The 16858-nt window shown below is 50.5% G+C and overlaps 2 protein-coding genes across 7 annotated transcripts in view; one reads left to right on the top strand and one right to left on the bottom strand.

Moving 5' to 3' along the window:
* SKI (SKI proto-oncogene) overlaps positions 1 to 16858 on the bottom strand; it is a 104169-nt gene that overhangs the window by 3397 nt on the left and 83914 nt on the right. The window contains exons 2-6 of the mRNA XM_039367481.1: positions 4276 to 4398; positions 3832 to 3947; positions 2318 to 2604; positions 1287 to 1621; positions 459 to 689 (exon numbers count right to left, since the gene is read on the bottom strand). Of these exons, the coding sequence (XP_039223415.1) occupies positions 459 to 689; positions 1287 to 1621; positions 2318 to 2604; positions 3832 to 3947; positions 4276 to 4398 (1092 nt within the window). The remainder of the gene's footprint in view (positions 1 to 458; positions 690 to 1286; positions 1622 to 2317; positions 2605 to 3831; positions 3948 to 4275; positions 4399 to 16858) is intronic.
* Positions 1 to 16858, top strand: part of MORN1 (MORN repeat containing 1) — a 146964-nt gene that overhangs the window by 115284 nt on the left and 14822 nt on the right. For 5 of the 6 annotated variants that reach the window (XM_039367490.1, XM_039367493.1, XM_039367491.1 and 2 more), the window contains one exon: positions 6651 to 6843. The gene's annotated coding sequence lies outside the window, so the exon portion shown is untranslated. Of the gene's footprint in view, positions 1 to 6650; positions 6844 to 14790; positions 16350 to 16858 lie in introns of those variants that run through there. The other variant, XM_039367494.1, reaches the window with a different exon arrangement.

Here is a 16858-nt window from a genome sequence, read left to right as displayed (position 1 = left end):
GAATTTGAAAAGTACAATTTTTCCTTCCCTCCCTTTTACGGCCCCCAAATCTTCCGAGCCTCTTTCTCCACCCGTTATACAGTGGTGGGCTCTGCTGTCTCTTATCTTCCCGTTCCCTTGGCTCCGTCTCCCAAGGCCTCTCCCGCAGCCTCTGAAAGGGACGTTTTCACCAGCAAGCCCAGTCTGACTCAAGCCGAGAACGGGAACCTGAACCCAAAATAACAAGTTCTCAGACTCGTGGGGAGGAGGAGAGATTGGAGATGCTCAGAGCCGCCCAGAGTCTTTTTCCACCCAGCTTTCTCCTGAGGGGTTCCTTTGAAAAGGTCTGGCAAGCGATGCTGCTTGATGCTTCCTTGAATCTTTAACTTTTGGGGGAGTTTGCCCACCGGCAGAGATCTCTCGAGCATCCCAAGCCAAGCTCTGGGGTGGGAAGAGAGCACGGTTGCTCCCACACTCACCTGGGCCGAGTACTTGGCTCGTAGACGGCCGGCCTCGCAGCCCTTGTCGCACACCCGGACCTGTCGGGCCTGCTCCAGTTCCCGCTTCAGCCGTATCCGGGACTCGTTGGCCTCTTTCATTTTCTTCTCATTCTCTGCCCGGAGGCGCTCAATCTCCTTCCTCAGGTTGCGCTTGGCTTCCGTCGCCTCCCTCAGCTTCTCCTTCTTGGCCACGCGGAGGAATTCCAGCTCCTGGGACGAGAGGGCGGCTTAACAGCAGAAGGGCCCAAGTGGGGAGGAGGGGGGGAATGCTCCTGAGGCCAAGCCACACCCCAGCCCATGCTCCTGTGCAAGTGGCATCAAGGGAACATGGAATCTAGAAAGGGAGAGGGAGCTGGCAAATAAAGGCTAGGGCTAGGCCAATCGACTAGGCAAGGGGTCAGTTGGATAACCTCAGGGGTCTCCAATCTTGGCAACTTTTAAGATGCATGGCTGGCTGAGGAATTCTGGGAGTTGAAGTCTACAAGTCATAAAGTGGCCAAGGTTGGAGACTCCTGATTTAGACCAGTGTTGCTGAACTGTAGTCATTTTAAGATGGGTGGACTTCAAACCCCAGAATTCCCCAGCCAGCAAGCCCACTTCACACGTCTTTGAAGTCCACCCATCTTTTAAGTTGCCGAGGTTGGGGAACACTAATTAACTTACGGTGATATCACACACACACACACATTTGAGCTTCCAAGATCTAGGCGGATCATTAGAAAAGGTGAATCCGAGCACCACCCAGGGACTGTCCCCCAAAATAGGGTCCCCTTTGTGCCCCAGGCCCTGGGGAGGGCACCCCATTACCTGGTGGAGACTGCGCTTGGCTTGCAAGGCAGCATTGAGCTTCTCTTCCTGCTTCACCCTCATCTTCACCACCTCGTGGAGGAATTTCTCTTTGGCTTCTTTCGTGTCCAGACCGCCATCCAAGGCCTGCCTCAGATGCTCCAGTTCAGCTTCCAACCCATTGGGGCCGTTGGGAGGCTCGGCATGACTCGAGCCTTCAAAGACGGTGCTGCTGCTGCTGCTGTTGCTGCTGGCAGGGACGGCAGGCTGGACTTGCAGGCTGGGGGAGTTCATGTCCTTGGCTGAACTCGAAGAGGTGAAGGATGGGGAGGAGAGCGAGGACAGGGAGGAAGTGACTGCAAAGAGAAGGAAAGAAGCCGTGGCAGTCAGGCTACCTGCCGCCCCCTCAGGCAGCATTTGGGGATGGCGGGGTTCCATAATTAAAACGTGGGTGCAAAGAAACACAGCGTTTGTGGGAACCAGGTCCTGCACTTCTGTCCCTGGGTGTATTTTCACTGTGGGAAGCTTAAGACTAGCATCCCTTTAACCTTACAGAATTGTGGCATTTAACAACACTCAAAGGAAGTCCCGTTCTCGGTTTTGGCCACCTTCTGAAGGACAGGAAGGTCTGAAGTCCCAGGAGCTCCTTTCAAAGGCAGTTTGCTTAACAAAAAAAGGTTCAGCCTATTGGAAAGATGGCTTTAACAGAAAATTATTGTCGGAGATGACCAGGCTGGGCCTGGGGGAGGGAAGGGTCAAACGCGTCATCGGTCATGAGTCCCTTCACATCCACAAGAGACCTAAAGTCCAGCCCACCTTGAATTCCTTCCCATTCTTATCTCCCGCTCATTTCCCTCGACCGTTAGTAGCTCAGATTCTTGTAGAGAGAGCTTAAGCTTACAACAAATTTTATACACATTTGAGCTGCCTGGATCTCCTCCTGGTGCTCGAGAATTGTTTGACCGTCGAATCAGCTTTTCTGAGCAAAGGAGGTTGAGGATTCTCCTCCACCGGCTTACCCCCCCCGCCCCCCCCCCAAAAGTCACACTTACATTCTTCTCGTGTTTCTACTTCTATCTCGGCTTCGGATTCCTTGTCTTCTTCCGTGGTAGCGGCGGGAGGAGCGACGGTGGGCACGGCAGCGGGCGTCGGTTCGGGCACGGCCGGGTGTTCGGAGACCTGTTTCCTTTTCCGGAGCTGGGGAGGGTTGCTCAGGGGCTCGCCGTTCCGCAAGGCAGCCGGGGGGCACAGTGGGTTGCTGACGATCTTTGGCTGAGGAGGGGGGGCCAGCGCCACGTTGGGTGCGACGGAGTTCTCAAAACTTTTATACGAATAGAAACTGGCAAAGGGAAGGGTGGAAAGAATGCCAGGTTACCTCGCAGCCCCCACAAAGCTATTTCGGGGTGACTCACCCGCTCCCTCCGGAGAGGGCTGGAGAGGGGAGAGAGAGCTCCTTGGGTGGGTTTCCGTGCCGTTTCTCATTAACGCAATGAATCATCTAAAGGCTTAATTGCCAGCTTTGAAAAGTTCACTTCTGCACTGGGCAAAGTAGTCTTATTTTGCTGCTCCGAATTTTAAAGAGGCAAAGCAACTTGACAGATAAATAGATAGATAGATAGATAGATAGATAGATAGATAGATAGATAGATAGATAGATAGATAGATAATATATATAGATGACAGATGATTGATTGATAGATGATTGATAGAAGATAGATAGATAGATAGATAGATAGATAGATAGATAGATAGATAGATAGATAGATAGATAGATCAGTTGTTCTCAACCTGTGGGTCGGGACCCCATTTGGGGTCGAACGACCATTTCACGGGGGTTGCCAAACAACGCAGTCCGCCATTTTTTCCCCCTTTTCCTTAGCTGTGCTACTCCCTTCTATTCTATTGGCTTTTGAAAGCCAATAGAATAGACTCTCTTGAATAGAGTCTAATTCTATTGGCTTTCAAAAGCCAATAGGAATTGTCCAGGCTGTCTCTGCCCTGCTGAGCCCACCAAAAGCCCCATTCTGCAAACGGTGCTGCACAAGTTGAGCAGTCCTCGACTTACGACCGGTTGAGTAGTCCTCGACTTACGACCGGTTGGGTCGCGACATTAAAAAGGTTGAGAACCACTGTGATAGATAGATAGATAGATAGATAGATAGATAGATAGATAGATAGATAGATAGATAGATAGATAGATAGATAGAACCTTTATTATTATTTTGGCTGGCTCAGGAATTCTGGGAGTTGAAGTCCACCAGTCATAAAACAGCCAAGGTTCCCCACCCCTGGTCTAGACCAAAGGCACCGTTCGTTCATCCGAGCCATCCACTCTCCAGCCCAACCGTGTGATTAACCACCCTTTTCTTCTATGTTCCAAAGGCTTAATTTTATACCCTGGTTCTGTCTGCCGTGTCTTATTTGTCTCAGATATTAAGGCCTCGGGGTGCTGATGCATCCTGTGGGACACTTTTCAGAGCACTGTTGCTCAAGTTACACCTCTGGCTAGCTATTCAATTTAACGGCCTTCAAATTTCGGCCGGGAGAAACTCGGGATTCTCCTTACTTGTCTCTGATCAACCGAGGGATGTGGTTGGAGACCTCCTTCTCGCTGGTTGAAACGGCGGGGGACCAGGGCCGGAATGCGGAAAGACGCTGCTGGGGATGGAGACACCCAATATTCTGATTAAAAAAAAAACAAAGAGGGGGAAGAAAAACAACAGTAAGAGACAAATGGATAAAGCAAACATCTGGAGGGAGACTGGAGTTTCGTAGATCCCAGCTTCTGAATCTCTGGCTAAACGCTGCAAAAGTTTTGTGAGTGGCGTGCCACACAGAAGTCAGGAGGTAGAGCCTACTGGACGAACATCACACGCCGTTTGACGCCAACACAAAAACTAGCCGAACTCTCAAATCCAACCGAGGGCTATCCTGGCCTCCGTCCACCCAGCTCGGTCAGACAAGGAAGAATTTGGGATTTGCAGCCTGCCAGCTCTCGCCCAAAACTCACCTTACTGGATGAATTGGACAAGGATCGTAACCAACTGGACTGTTTCTCTTTATCACCAAGTAGGGGAGACTGCAGGACATCGTCCGTTTTGGGTTTCTTGGGGACAGGAGGATCGGACGGGACCTGAAAGAGGGGAAAAGAAAAAAGAAAATTGGATATTTTCCACTGCATTTTTTAAAAAAAGAACAAAGGTCCATCAAAGATGGGTCGATAGTACAGCCACGGGATCCAGTTGCAACATCCTCCATAATTGCATGAAAGCTGCTTTTTCTTGATTAATAAGGAAGCCATCTTTTCTCCACTAAAAAAACAACAACAACAAAATGGGGAACAAGGAAGAGAAAATTGGGGTCTGGGGTGAAAACTCTGGGGATTACACAAAAGTGAGCATCCTAAAATGGCAGCCTTCGTGAGTCCCTGCAAGGTGTTGAACAGACCGTTACGTTTCCGAAGATTTGTAACTGCAAATCTGCAGTCAGTGCAAAACGCTCAGTCAAGACTTTTAAAAGCCTGAACTTGTATCGATGCTGCAATATAGAGGGTTTTTTTTTTTTTCCCCTTTCTCTGGCATACAAAAATCCACTTTTGAGCACCGTAGAAGCCTCAAACACATTCAATCGGTTCAAGTCCACCTACGTCGCAACGCAGAAGAGCCCAACCTTTGAAAGAATGTTATTTTTTGATGGTGAATACATCTTAACTCCGTATATTGCGGTAAACAGTGGCAAACCAAGTCGCTGCCCAAAAGAATCCACTGTAAATAAAAAAAATCCCCTGGAACTGTATCCAGCTGGAGAAGAGAACATGATTTATTGAATGGCTTTTCAGCAGAAATCTGTACCAGCTTCCTCAAGTAGGAGGAAATCTATTACATTGATTGGGAGGTATTCGGGACGGTTAGAAACACAACAGACCCACGTCAGACTTTCCCCAAGCCATACATTAAGAAAGCCATCCTCATCATTATATGAAAGTGACGGATTTTCCGGAAGATGCATTAAAAAGGAGGAGGATGAAGAGAAGGAGGCCATTGTTAAAAAGGATGAGATGGGGGGAGTGGGGGAAGGAAAAGGAAAGAAACCACGACCCCAGCCGAAGAATTTGCAAACTCTGCCTGGCTAAATTGGAAGAGGAAAAGGTAAGCTTGGAAAAAGGGCGGCTGGCCGGTCCTGGAACTGGAACGCAAGTCTTCCCCCCTTCGCGACGCAAACAGCCCAGACTTTGTTATTCTGTTTGCAGCAGTTGTTAGGGCAATGACTTCACAATGCCGCAGCTGCAGCAGATTCTGTTGGCCGCTTGCCGAGATTCTGCCTTGCCTCTTCCACGAGTAGCTCCGCTCGGCCTATAAATCACCCACCGGGAGAAGAAAGGCTGCTTTGGGCCCACCAGCTCCGGGCCTTTTCCAGGGGCGCCAGGACGACCCCCCCCCCCTTTGACTTGGGAGGCTCCTGGGACAGGAATAAAATCCCACTTGCCCCTTTTCCTCTTTCAAGACTGTCTGCTGGCTTTTCTGGAATCTGAGCTGGATCTGGTCACCAACGAAGCCACTGGATTCCGACCGGGGCCAAGGGCCATGAAGGAGTGCCAGCAGATTCCCTTTCCCCACCTTGGCCTCCCAAACTTGCCCTCCGCACCCAAGGGGGCAGGTCTAGGTTCCAGACCTGCGTGGACCACCTTTGTTTAAACAGGGCTTTGATTCAACCAACAAACGTGGTTTGTGTTTGCCCTGGTCTTGCACACACACGCACACACACCCAGAGGACCGATGGGGATCACTTTGAGGAGCTGCTGCTGCCTAGGAAAAAGGAAACGGTGACAACATCCCAATGATATTTGCCAAGTGCTGCAGATCCCAGCCCGGTCTTTGAGGGGGGGGGGGACGCAGGAGGCGGAGAAGCAGGTGGCGGAGCTGGGAACAGGGGCCTGTTCTTTCCTCCCAAGCCCCTTTTGGGTTTGTGTGTGTGTGTGGGGGGGTGTTTGATGCTCTCCCTCTTTCCCCCCCCCACTTCTGTTCTGCAGGAAGGAGATTTTGTGCAGATGGGAGGGGTGGAGGTTTTTTTTTTAAAAGGGGGGTGGGTTTAGATGGCAATCTCGTAATTTAGGCAAAAGAGCAGATCGGCTGCTTCTGGGACGGACAGGTTATTTATTTATTAAACGTCTCGGCCGCCCATCTCATCCATAAGGGGATTCTGGGTGGGCGACAAAATGGGGGTGGTGGTGTTTTGTTTTTGTTTTTTGTTTTTTTAAAAAAAAGGTGAATGTAACCCATGGAAAATTAAGAAGACTTAAATAAGAGATAACGTCAATTTCTTTGCCCCTCGAACGCCGACCAGCCTTTGCAGGTAATAACCAGCCTCTGTGTGGTTGCTTTCCAGGTGGTTCGGTTCCGTAACAAAGTTGGATTGGTGGGAAAGTCAGGCTATCAAGGAACGGGCCGCCCGATGCTTTGGGGAAATAACCGGCCAGCCAAGAAAGGATGTCGGAGGCCCTTTTGGGAGAAGCCGCGTCGCTCACCCCGCCTCACTGTCAGAGGGGCCGGACCGATGGCCACATGTCTGAAGCAGGCAGGTGAGTTTCCAACCATCAGCACGAGATCAACTATCCAGCACGCTGTACACCTCCCAAAAGGACATAGGCACCTCCCATCCCACAGATGTTCCATGCTGGTCTATCAAAAGCGTCAAACCCCTTGGCAGGCTCCCAGGGTGCCCACAGCCACCTTGGCTGCGGGTGAAGCCACCTCAGAACCCCAAAGGGTCACAGGAGAGGACCTGGGGCTCAAAGGAAGGGACGGGGGTGCTCAAAACCCTGAAAGTGGACTTTGTATGCGCCTTATTTCCCCCCTTCTGGGTCCAAACAGATGTTCAAGAGAATGAGCACCTGTTCCGCTGAAGGTCACTCGGACACGCCGGCTGGTCCCGCGTGGCCGTGTCAAAGCCGAGCGTGGTTGAAGGCGAGAGAGGAGGCTTTTTCTCCCCCCTCTGCTTCAGAGGACAGCCCCCCGCCCCCATCTTCAGGCCAAGTCATAATCGTTAAATCGGCAGGCAAGGTGATAGCACGGTTGGCGAGAGCTCGGAATACATCAGCAGAAATGTCAAGGCCTGGGAGACGTTTCCACACTCGGGGGACTCAGCTTGCCTCTCACCAAGCAGCCCCCCCCCTGCGGAAAGCTCTTTTCACTACCCTAACCCTAACCCTCTCCCAGGAAGGACTACAATTCCAGATATTCGTATCGCGGGCGTTCCCTTTCCTAACTCCATCCTCCCTTTTGCAAAGGTCTCCCTGGGCTGCGGTGGTCTAATCTTTGGTTTCTGCAGGAAATCTCATGCACGTTTTTTTTCCCTCTGCATTCAGTTCACGCTCCTTAAAAATGAGGGGTCCAGGTAGGTGTCCCATTGTGCAGGTAAATACAGGTATTGGCTAAAGGACCGCCCGGCTGCTTAATTTCAGGTCATCTTGATGCCTTTCCTTCTTAGGGCACAAGAGGCTACAAGGGTCACGTAGAACCTGCCTCTGTCCCTCTCTCATTTTCTGAAAAGCACCTTTCCCGCGTAACAAGATTGTGAAAGTCCAGACAGGTAAACCAACAAACCTCCATTGTTGTCCAACTGGCGAGACTGCAGGGCTGCCCAAAACACACCTGACCTCTTTCTCTCTCTCTCTCTCTCTCTCTCTCTCTCTCTCTCTCTCTCTCGAGAGAGAGAGAGAGAGAGAGAGAGAGAGAGAGAGAGAGAGAGAGAGAAGTTGGCCACACTTGTGTCTTTGAAAACATCTGACAAACCAAGCAGGTGTAGCGGCCACAAACACACGAGACTTTATTAGCTCAACTTTTCCGTAGCAACCGGGCGGCCCGAGTGAAGCAAAACACACAAGCGCAGTGCAAAACCCCAGCACTTTCCCACCCAAAGTTTTGGGCTGAAGTTTTTGGCCAAAGCTGGGAAGTCCACAAAGTTGTAGGGGGTGAGCCACACATCCCCAGGAACAGCCCACCAACACGGCTAGGCTGCTAGGAAGACGCGAGATGCGTTTGGTTATAGATGGGAATCTGCTTTGGGAAGAGAATTGGTGTTCCCCTGTACATCCAGTTCTGCGTATTGCTTAAAAAGGGCAATGAAATGCATTTTGGAAAGCACACTGCACAGATCCAAGCAAGGTGTGTTTGGAAAGGAGAAGAGCATTTTACCGCCTGCAATTCAGACTCTGGGCCTCGGTAATCATGGGAATCTCCCATCAGCCTCCCTTTCTCCAATCTGAGTTCCGCAGAATGGGGCAATTCCAGGGTGGCAGGAAAAGTCACCACTGAGCAATGGAAACAGCCAGAAAAAAGCCAAGGTTCGACAAATCATAGATTGACATTCCCAAATGCTGCTGGTGCCGTTTGCCAAAAGACTTTACCAGCTCTCTCTCTCTCACACACACACACATATGCAGCCCATGTCCCACCCCACAGATCTCGACAGTTGTGTAGCCTACAACCAGCACAGCCAATATATTGGATGACCTCAACGGGTAAGCCAAAGTAGGCCCTGCTCACGAGGGATTAGGAGGTTCTGCTCAAATTGTGCCGAAGTAGATCACGGGCTTCCCCCGTGATCTACTAGGCCCACATAGCCCTGTCCCACACACTGCTAAAACTCAGAACACAATTTCTCCTACAAACAGGGGTCTTCCAGCTTGGCCCTTTGATGACTTGTAGACTTTCAACTCCCAGAATTCCTCAGCCAGCATAGAATTCTGGGAGTTGAAGTCCACAAGTCATAAAAGGGCCAAGTCGGAAGGCCCCTGTCCTACACCATTGTCAGCCAACGCCAACCTCGGTTGGATCAAACGGCGTCTTCTGGAGGCCTTGGCAGGACTTTGAGATATTGAGATATTTCCTCCAATATCAGCTCTCTGCAATGACCATCTCAGGAACAGGCTGCCCCAAATTATCAATATTACAATGGTGGGTTGTGTGTGTGTTTAAAGTTCTTCAGAAATGACGCCGCCGAGGTAGTATCTTTATTGACGAGTTACGACGGAAAGGACACGACGAACCGCAGAGTAGGAACAGCGGCTTGCATTGCGCAAGCTTTGGGTTGCTATATTTACCGAGCTGCTTTGAAACGCTCCCTGCTCGCAGACGTCCTAATCTCATTTCCTCTACAAAATATTTTCTGTGAAGTCTGCACAATGAAGCAAAATTCATCTGCTTCGCTATCGCTGGGGGAAAAAAAAATGGAAAAAAAAAATCACAGCTGCGGCTCCAAAGTCCGAACCTGGAGGAAACTTCTGTTTTTTGGATTTTTTTTGTTTAGTTTTGTTTTGTTTTTTTGTTCTCTGCCTGACTGCAACATTTTATTTTGGCTCGGTTTCGGTCGACGGTGGACTGCAAGCTCACAGCGGAGGAATATTGAGGCCTTTTATATCTTAAATGATTTCCCACGCTGTGAACTTCGCAAATCTGTCCTTTCCGACAATTCCTCTCCTTCCCCCAACGATGCGACGCTTCCAAGAGAACAATTCCAGGTCGCCCTGCCCCTAAAAAGCCTCAACGTGAAAACAGGCTGTGTTTCTTGTTTCTGCTTCTGTGAAAAGCACTTTTCTCTATTTTAAAGAGGGGGTTTTTTTAAAATAAAAAAATAAATAAAAAGGAAGCGGAAACCTTGCAATCGCTAGGAAACCGAATCTTAAGACACCAAATGGCTTTCGTATGCTGGAGGAAAAGGGGGAAATATATTTATTGCAACCAACTCAGCCAGCTGAGGCAAACCACAGAGACGGTCCTGGCTTCTAACTACCCTGAGCTGGTGAGATGAGGTGTCAGTCAGTGAAAAAACTCCAGACTTCGCCCTCCTCCCTCACAGTTCCTCTGCTGTTGGCTGTCATTCCCCCCTCCCCACTGACAGACAGTGGGAGAAGCACATCACCCCTGGTCCAGGGGTTTACCGAGACCAGCTTCCTGCAGTCCAGTGTCAACGGCAATACAACCTCGGTTCCCGGCAGGGCCGCACCCTCGAATCGCTGCAAGAGGCGATCCGTCGAAGGGCCACTGCGTTCCTAGATCCTCTTGCAACCAGCAGCTCTTTCTCCAACTTTCTCTTGCTGTCCCGGGGGAATCTATTAAGCCTCGCTCGCTCGGGAAGAAGGGAAAACAGCACAGTTCCTTTCCTCTCTGTCTTTCCAACGCCCTCCCCCATCAGGCTTTGCTGTCCCCCCCCCCAATGCTGGTGGGCAGGCAGCCAGGGAGCATAGCTGCTTGGAAGTAGAAGGCCCCCGCCAGGGGGGGAAAAAGTCCCCCTGGCGATTATCTTTGGCAACCGTTGTGTGGGAACTCTGTTGAGTGGGGGATGCTGCGGGCCAAGCGAGGGAGGGGGGCTGTTTGGAGCAGGGCAGCCCCTGGAGACCCTCTTGAAGGGGCGCAAAAGAGACCCTTGACACCCCGGGATCCTTTGCACAATAGGATGCCAATGGACAGGTCTTCCCCTCCTCTTTACCTCCCAAGGGCTTATGGAAATTGGCGAGGCCTTTGCACTATCACTGTTAAGTTTATTTGAGGAGGGTTCAGACTGCCCAACTCATTAAATCTTTGAGCATGAAACACACACACACACAGAGAGAGCTTCCAATCCAGAATGGCTGAATGGAACATCAACACGTTCCGCTCACTCTAACATGGACCCGCAAACTAGCAGTAACATTAGCCAATCGGGCAAGATTTTGTTTAACACCATTAAATACACACACACACACACACACACACAGGGGTCTGAAGGCTTTAAAGGCCCCAAAATTTTGCGGCTTGAACAAGTCAGCTTTTAAAACCGACAAGAGACATCAAAACAGGACAGAAAAGGGGAATAATAAAAGAAAAAAAGGCCATTCTAGTTTATAAATCGCCGGCAATTGTGTCTCTGCAGAAGCAGAAGGAAGAACTGTATTCCAGGAAAGGAATGAAGTCGGAAAAGAGATGCTCAAACTTCAAAGCCAGCGACCAGCCTAATTTTGAGATCTTTTTTTCTTCTCAAGTGCGGCCTTTTGCACGCTCCAGATGGCTAAGGAGGCTGGGAGCTGTTTTAAATCAGCTGAGTTAAACAGGTGGGGAGCGAGGTGCCCACCTGGATGAGAGCAGCTGAATTCCAGCACGGCAACCCCTTCCTTCCTCAGCCACAGGCAGCACCCAGTGTCCAACCTGGATAGGCCAAGTAGCACCATCCATTCACAAGAAGGATGATGGATGGTCCCCAAGTTTGTAAGGACAGAACTAAATCCAGGATCCTAATTGCAGAATCACCGTGCGGGTCAGGCCTCTGCATCTGGCTGGCTGGCGTAGAGCATGTTGGGACACGCTAAAGGAGGACACGGGTGGCTGGTTGTTTCCCTGACCGGCACACTCAATGCTGAATCATCTTGTAGGGCCTGTTGGTGAAAATGACACAACCCGCAAAGGCCTTTCTCCAAAGCCACAGGAATGGCATTATCGGGTGTTGTCGGGCGACAGGATATGTCTCATTCAGCCCTGCTGATCTCAAGAACGGTCCTGGTTGAAGATACTAAAATTGAACAAGTCCTGCAGAACAGAAGCTGGGCTCACCCCGGGTCTCTTTAAATCCGTGTTTCTCAACCTTGACCATTTTAAGGCATGTGGACTTCAACTCCCAGAATTCCACAGCCAGCAGCATTGCTGGCTGTGGAATTCTGGGAGTTGAAGTCCACATGCCTTAAAATGGTCAAGGTTGAGAAATACTGCTTTAAATGCTCCCCAAACTCTTGAAAGCGCCATGGGAAAAGATACCCGTTGCCCCGGCTGCTATCGCAGCCTTCAAGGTCTCCAGGGGGGGGGGCTGGGGGAGCAGGGCCTTGACAGAAACCAGTCCTCCTCCCTCAGCATCATTTTACACCCATAATTCCCAGCTCCTGATGTGAGAGTCCCAACCACACTGAGTTTTTACATTCAAGAGCTGAAAGACAGCAAGGAGTCGAAGGAGACCTTTTAAGAGGTCCACTCCGCCCTGGTGGATCTCGCCATCCTCTCCAGCTCTGCAAACTCTGCTCAGAGCAGAAACCAGGGGGGGGGGCTTGGCTGCCTCCCTCTCCCCCCTTCCCACTTTTTCCTTCTGAAAACCATCAGCATCTCCTTGACTTGGGAATCCAGAAGGCATCAGCAGACCGAACTCAGGCGTGAGACCAGCTTTGAAATCTTGCTGCCGAACAAACAAACAGGAAAATATCAAGGAAGGACGCTTTTGAAATGAAAATTCCCAATGGGTTCTCTCTCTCTCTCTCTCTCTCTTTCTCTTTCTCTCTCTCTCTCTCTCTCTCTCTCTCTCTGTCTTTCTGTCAGTCTCTGTCTCTCTTGGTCTCTCTGTCTCTATCTATCTATCTATCTCTATCAATCTATCTATCAATCATCTTTCTCTTTCTCAGTCTCTCTTTCTCGGTCTTTCTGTCAGTCTCTCTGTCTGTCTCTCTTAGTCTCTCTCTCTCTCTCTCTCTCTCTCTGTCTCTATATCTCTATCAATCTGTCTATCAATCATCTTTCTCTCTCTTTCTCTCTCTCAGTCTCTCTTTCTCGGTCTTTCTGTCAGTCTCTCTGTCTGTCTGTCTGTCTGTCTCTCTTAGTCTCTCTCTCTCTCTCTGTCTCTATATCTCTATCAATCTGTCTATCTATCAATCATCTTTCTTTCTCGGTCTCTCTCTCTCTCTCTCTCTCTCTCTCTCTCTCAGACTTCTTTCAGGGGTCCTGGGAAAAAGCCCATCAGCCAAGTCTTGTCTGCACTGCCTTCAAAAACCAAGGCGGTGCTCTTTGCAACCGCAGGAACATCTGGAAAGGGAGGGGCGAGGCAGAGCCAGCCTAACATCCATTGCAAACACTAGCGTGCTTGATTGAAGGGTGGTTGTTTTTTTTTTTTTTTTAACTTGACAAAAACATGAGGGCAGCGTTTCCTCAAGCTTGGCGACTCTTCAGAGGGGTGGACTTCAACTCCCAGAATTCCCCAGCCAGCACTACAAATTTTGCATTACAGAACCAGGCCAAAGTCCCCGGATCGGAACAGATCCTGTCCCCAAGACCAGGCCCTCCTGGAGCACAAAGTCATCCTGTTTTCAGTGTTCCCTGGAAAGTCGTCCATTTGCCTGAGCCAAATCACCCCCCCCCATCCTATCCTATCCTTTCTTCAGCCATCATTTTGTGTTTTTTTTATAAAGCCCCCTAAATCCTAAGCTCCATCTTCCCTCCCATTTTCTCCCCAGGCAGCCTGCACATATATTTTACAAAAATAATAATAATAGGGGAAGCCGAAGATTTTACAGCTGGCTCTTCCAACCTCCGGAATGCATGTGTTCCCCTTTTTGGAGGGGCTTTAAATAATAATCTGAATTGTTTTTAAGCTTGGGGGGGGCGAGAGAAGAGAGGAGGCAGGCATATCAGGAAGAATCTGGGCCCCATCTTTCAAGCTCTGCTGTAACGTGATGGATTAAAAGTTGGGGGGGGGGGAGAACTGGCGAGCTTCCATGCAGCGTGACTAAACAGCCACATGGAGTCTGTTCCTGCTCTATTAATAGGATCAAACCGAAGGCCGTCTGGCTGAGCGGGACAAGGAATTTCAGAGCCCCCCCCCCCAAGCTGTCACATCCAGGGGCAAGAGTTTAGATGTTCCACCCAGGGGACGGGCCACGCTCAGCTGGCGGGAGGGCTGGGGAAAGACCCTGGCAATGGAGGGGAGAGCCCCCCTCTCCCCAAATTGGGCAAAAGCTGGCTTGGAGCCAAATGCACAGCCTTGGCTGTGGTTCATCTTAAAAGTGACCGTCTGATAGCAGCCAGGAGCAAATTGGGGGTCCCAGAAGGAGAGAGGGTGGGGGGTGGTCAGCAGCCAGTCCCAAGTTGGTGTCAGGGACCTTGTTTGGTTCAAGAGTCTTCCCAATGGTTGAGGGACGGTGCAACTCATCTCAGCACTATGGCGGCTATCCAAGGGGCAAAAGTGGTTCCCTTTTTAGACCTGTCCTGTACGGGCGACGCAGCTCTCCGTTCATCGGCAACAAAAATGTCAACTGTCTGGGATGGGCCACCGTGTGGCCCAAGTGCTCAACCGGCAAGACCTTGAGGTCACGGAGAAGGGAAAACCTCCATTTGATGCCCACCTCTTAAGGCTGTTGCTCCCATCCCAGTTATCCCTGGCTCCTTGTTCCCTGGCCTCCAGCCACAATCTCTAGCAACAGGGATCCTGTCACTCTTGTGTGTGAAAAAAACCTCTCTCTCTCTCTCTCTCTCTCTCTCTCTCTCTCTCTCTCTCTCTCTCTCCCCCCATCTGTCTCGTGCAAAGTTTTTCAAAAAAAATATCTGGTGACTGGGAGGAAAAAAAAATGCTTAAAATTTATTTATTCATTTTATTTAATTTATATGCCGCCCAATCCCAAAGGACTTAGGTGATACGGCCTTTATTTTAATGATATGGCCTTTATTTTAAAACTTAGGCTGTGCTTTTTTTTTTTTAATGAAAGGACTTTTTCTTTTTTCTTTTGGGTCTCCCTGCAAAGATACGGTCTGCTCCAAACGTCCCGAACCGAAGGTGTCCTACGATGGAAACCGATTCCACTGGATCCCGTGGGGCTGTCAGATCAGGGTTCCTTCTATGCTTTTTATGTGGGCTCAGAAACATGTTTATCTAGCTGCCCGACTCTGGTTAGCCTGGAAGCCAGCAGGACCCTCCCCTCCTTTCCTTTGCGGTTGGAGTCACGGGGAGATGATACAAACTGCATCGACGCTTCAGGACTCTCCTTTCTAATCTGTTTCAAACGATCACCTTTTCTCTCCTCCCCTTCCCATAAATGGAGATCATCTAATCTGGATTTCACGAAAGATTAGATTCAATCTCGCCTTCAACCTTACACGACCACTTTCCCACGTGTGTGTGTGTGTGTGTGTGTGTGTGTGTGTGTGTGTGTGTGTTGAGTAACGCTGGGGAGGGGGGAGGGAAGGGGACCCATTCACTTTTAACTTTCATCGCTTTTCATTTAATTCTGTAAGTAGCTTGATTTATTCATTTCCTCTTCCTATCATCACTGGGCATCCATCTTTGGCCCTTCTCAAGAAATCCCTGCCTTTACATCTCGCCCACCTTCTACGCCATCCAAAAAGTTTGCCCTTCACGGCAGAAATGGGTCTTCAAAATCCTTCCAGCTAAGAAAAGAACATTTTAAAAACCCTCGCAGAGAAAAAGAGCCGGGGGGTGACCTTCCCACCCCCCCCACCCCCATTTCAGCAGCTCAGAGACGCTTCCCATTTTGTTTGCTTGGCTGCCCCTCCCTGACACCAGATCTGCTAAACCGACAGGAGCTGGCCCAGCCTGCTCACCTCCGAGCAGACGGGTCTTGCTGGGATGTCCATCAAAGGGGCAAAGGTTGCAAAGGCGATTCCCCCCCCCCCAAAAAAAAATAACCAGAGAGCCAGGCAGAGCGAGCGTTTAGAACAGGACAAAAAAGATCCAGTTTGCAGGTTCAGACTTATTTCGTATGCCGCGCAGCTCAGCCTTGCGTCGTTCACACACAGGCTGGAGGACAATCCGCCCGGGGACGCGGGCCCGCTCTCACGACAATAACCGCATCGAGAAAGAAATGCCGGTCTCGTAAATCACATCTGCGGTTAAGGGGATTCGCATGCTGGAGCCAGGAGGGTGGGAAGACCCAGGTTCAAAACCACCCAGAGTAACCGTTGTCCCTTGGTTGGGAGCAGCCAACCCGGTGTCCCTTTTAGAACGTTTTCACCATCCCTTCGAAATGGCCGCCCCCCCCCCAACCTGGTTACTGGATTGGAGTCACGGTTTGAGATGGCTCTCGCCCACCGTGCAGCTTGGCTTTGCCCCATGCCCGAAGCCCCAGATCAACCCGTGATAGTGAAATCAACTAAGCCAAGCCAAGCCAAGATCAGGGGAAATAAAAGGACATTTTCTTCCAGGGTCCAGCCGGTTTGAAATCCCCACGTCAAGAGTCGAGGCCGAAAGAACAAAGTGCTGGGCGTGCAAAGAATCCTCCATTCAAAGAGTCTTTTTGACCAGTTTTTTTTTTGGGGGGGGGGAACACCCTGCCTGGTCCATCAAGGCAAGATTTTGGTCCCGTTCCCCCCCCCCCAGCAACACAATCAGTTTCCAAGCAGATGGGGGACCTTCTCCAATAAAGGCAGGACCCATCAATCAGGGTGGGGAGGAAGGGGGCAGATTTGACAATGGGGAGCTTTGCTGTCCTTTCTGCTGTCTCTTGGGGGGGGGCTGAGATGCTTTGGGGATTGCTCTCAGCTGTTGGGGGTGGCAGGTGTCCCCCAGCCTTCGCTGGCCGGCTGATGACAATGGGAGTCACGGCTGTTTAGCCTGCAGGACGGACACAATAGACCAGGAGCCTTGCTTAACCCTCCCCGTCTCTCCCCCGTCATCTGCAGCCGGGCCAAGGGAGTTGGGGAGAGCCGGCTGGGTGGAGGTCGGGGAGCCTTTCAACCCAAGTGTAAAGAAAGCAAATGTCACCCCCCCCCCCATCTGATCTCTCTGGCCGCTTTGTCTGAGTCCCTCCCAGGGACTCTCCATTGACAAGCTGGGCTGGGAGAGGCCCCTGTTCT

Source organism: Crotalus tigris, unplaced genomic scaffold (assembly GCF_016545835.1).
Source record: "Crotalus tigris isolate CLP2741 ecotype Arizona unplaced genomic scaffold, ASM1654583v1 scf7180000020588.15403103151:6194809, whole genome shotgun sequence".
In the NCBI taxonomy this organism is placed as follows: domain Eukaryota; kingdom Metazoa; phylum Chordata; class Lepidosauria; order Squamata; family Viperidae; genus Crotalus; species Crotalus tigris.
The sequence above is the reverse complement of the archived record's forward strand: the minus strand, read 5'-3'. Positions and strand labels throughout refer to the sequence as shown.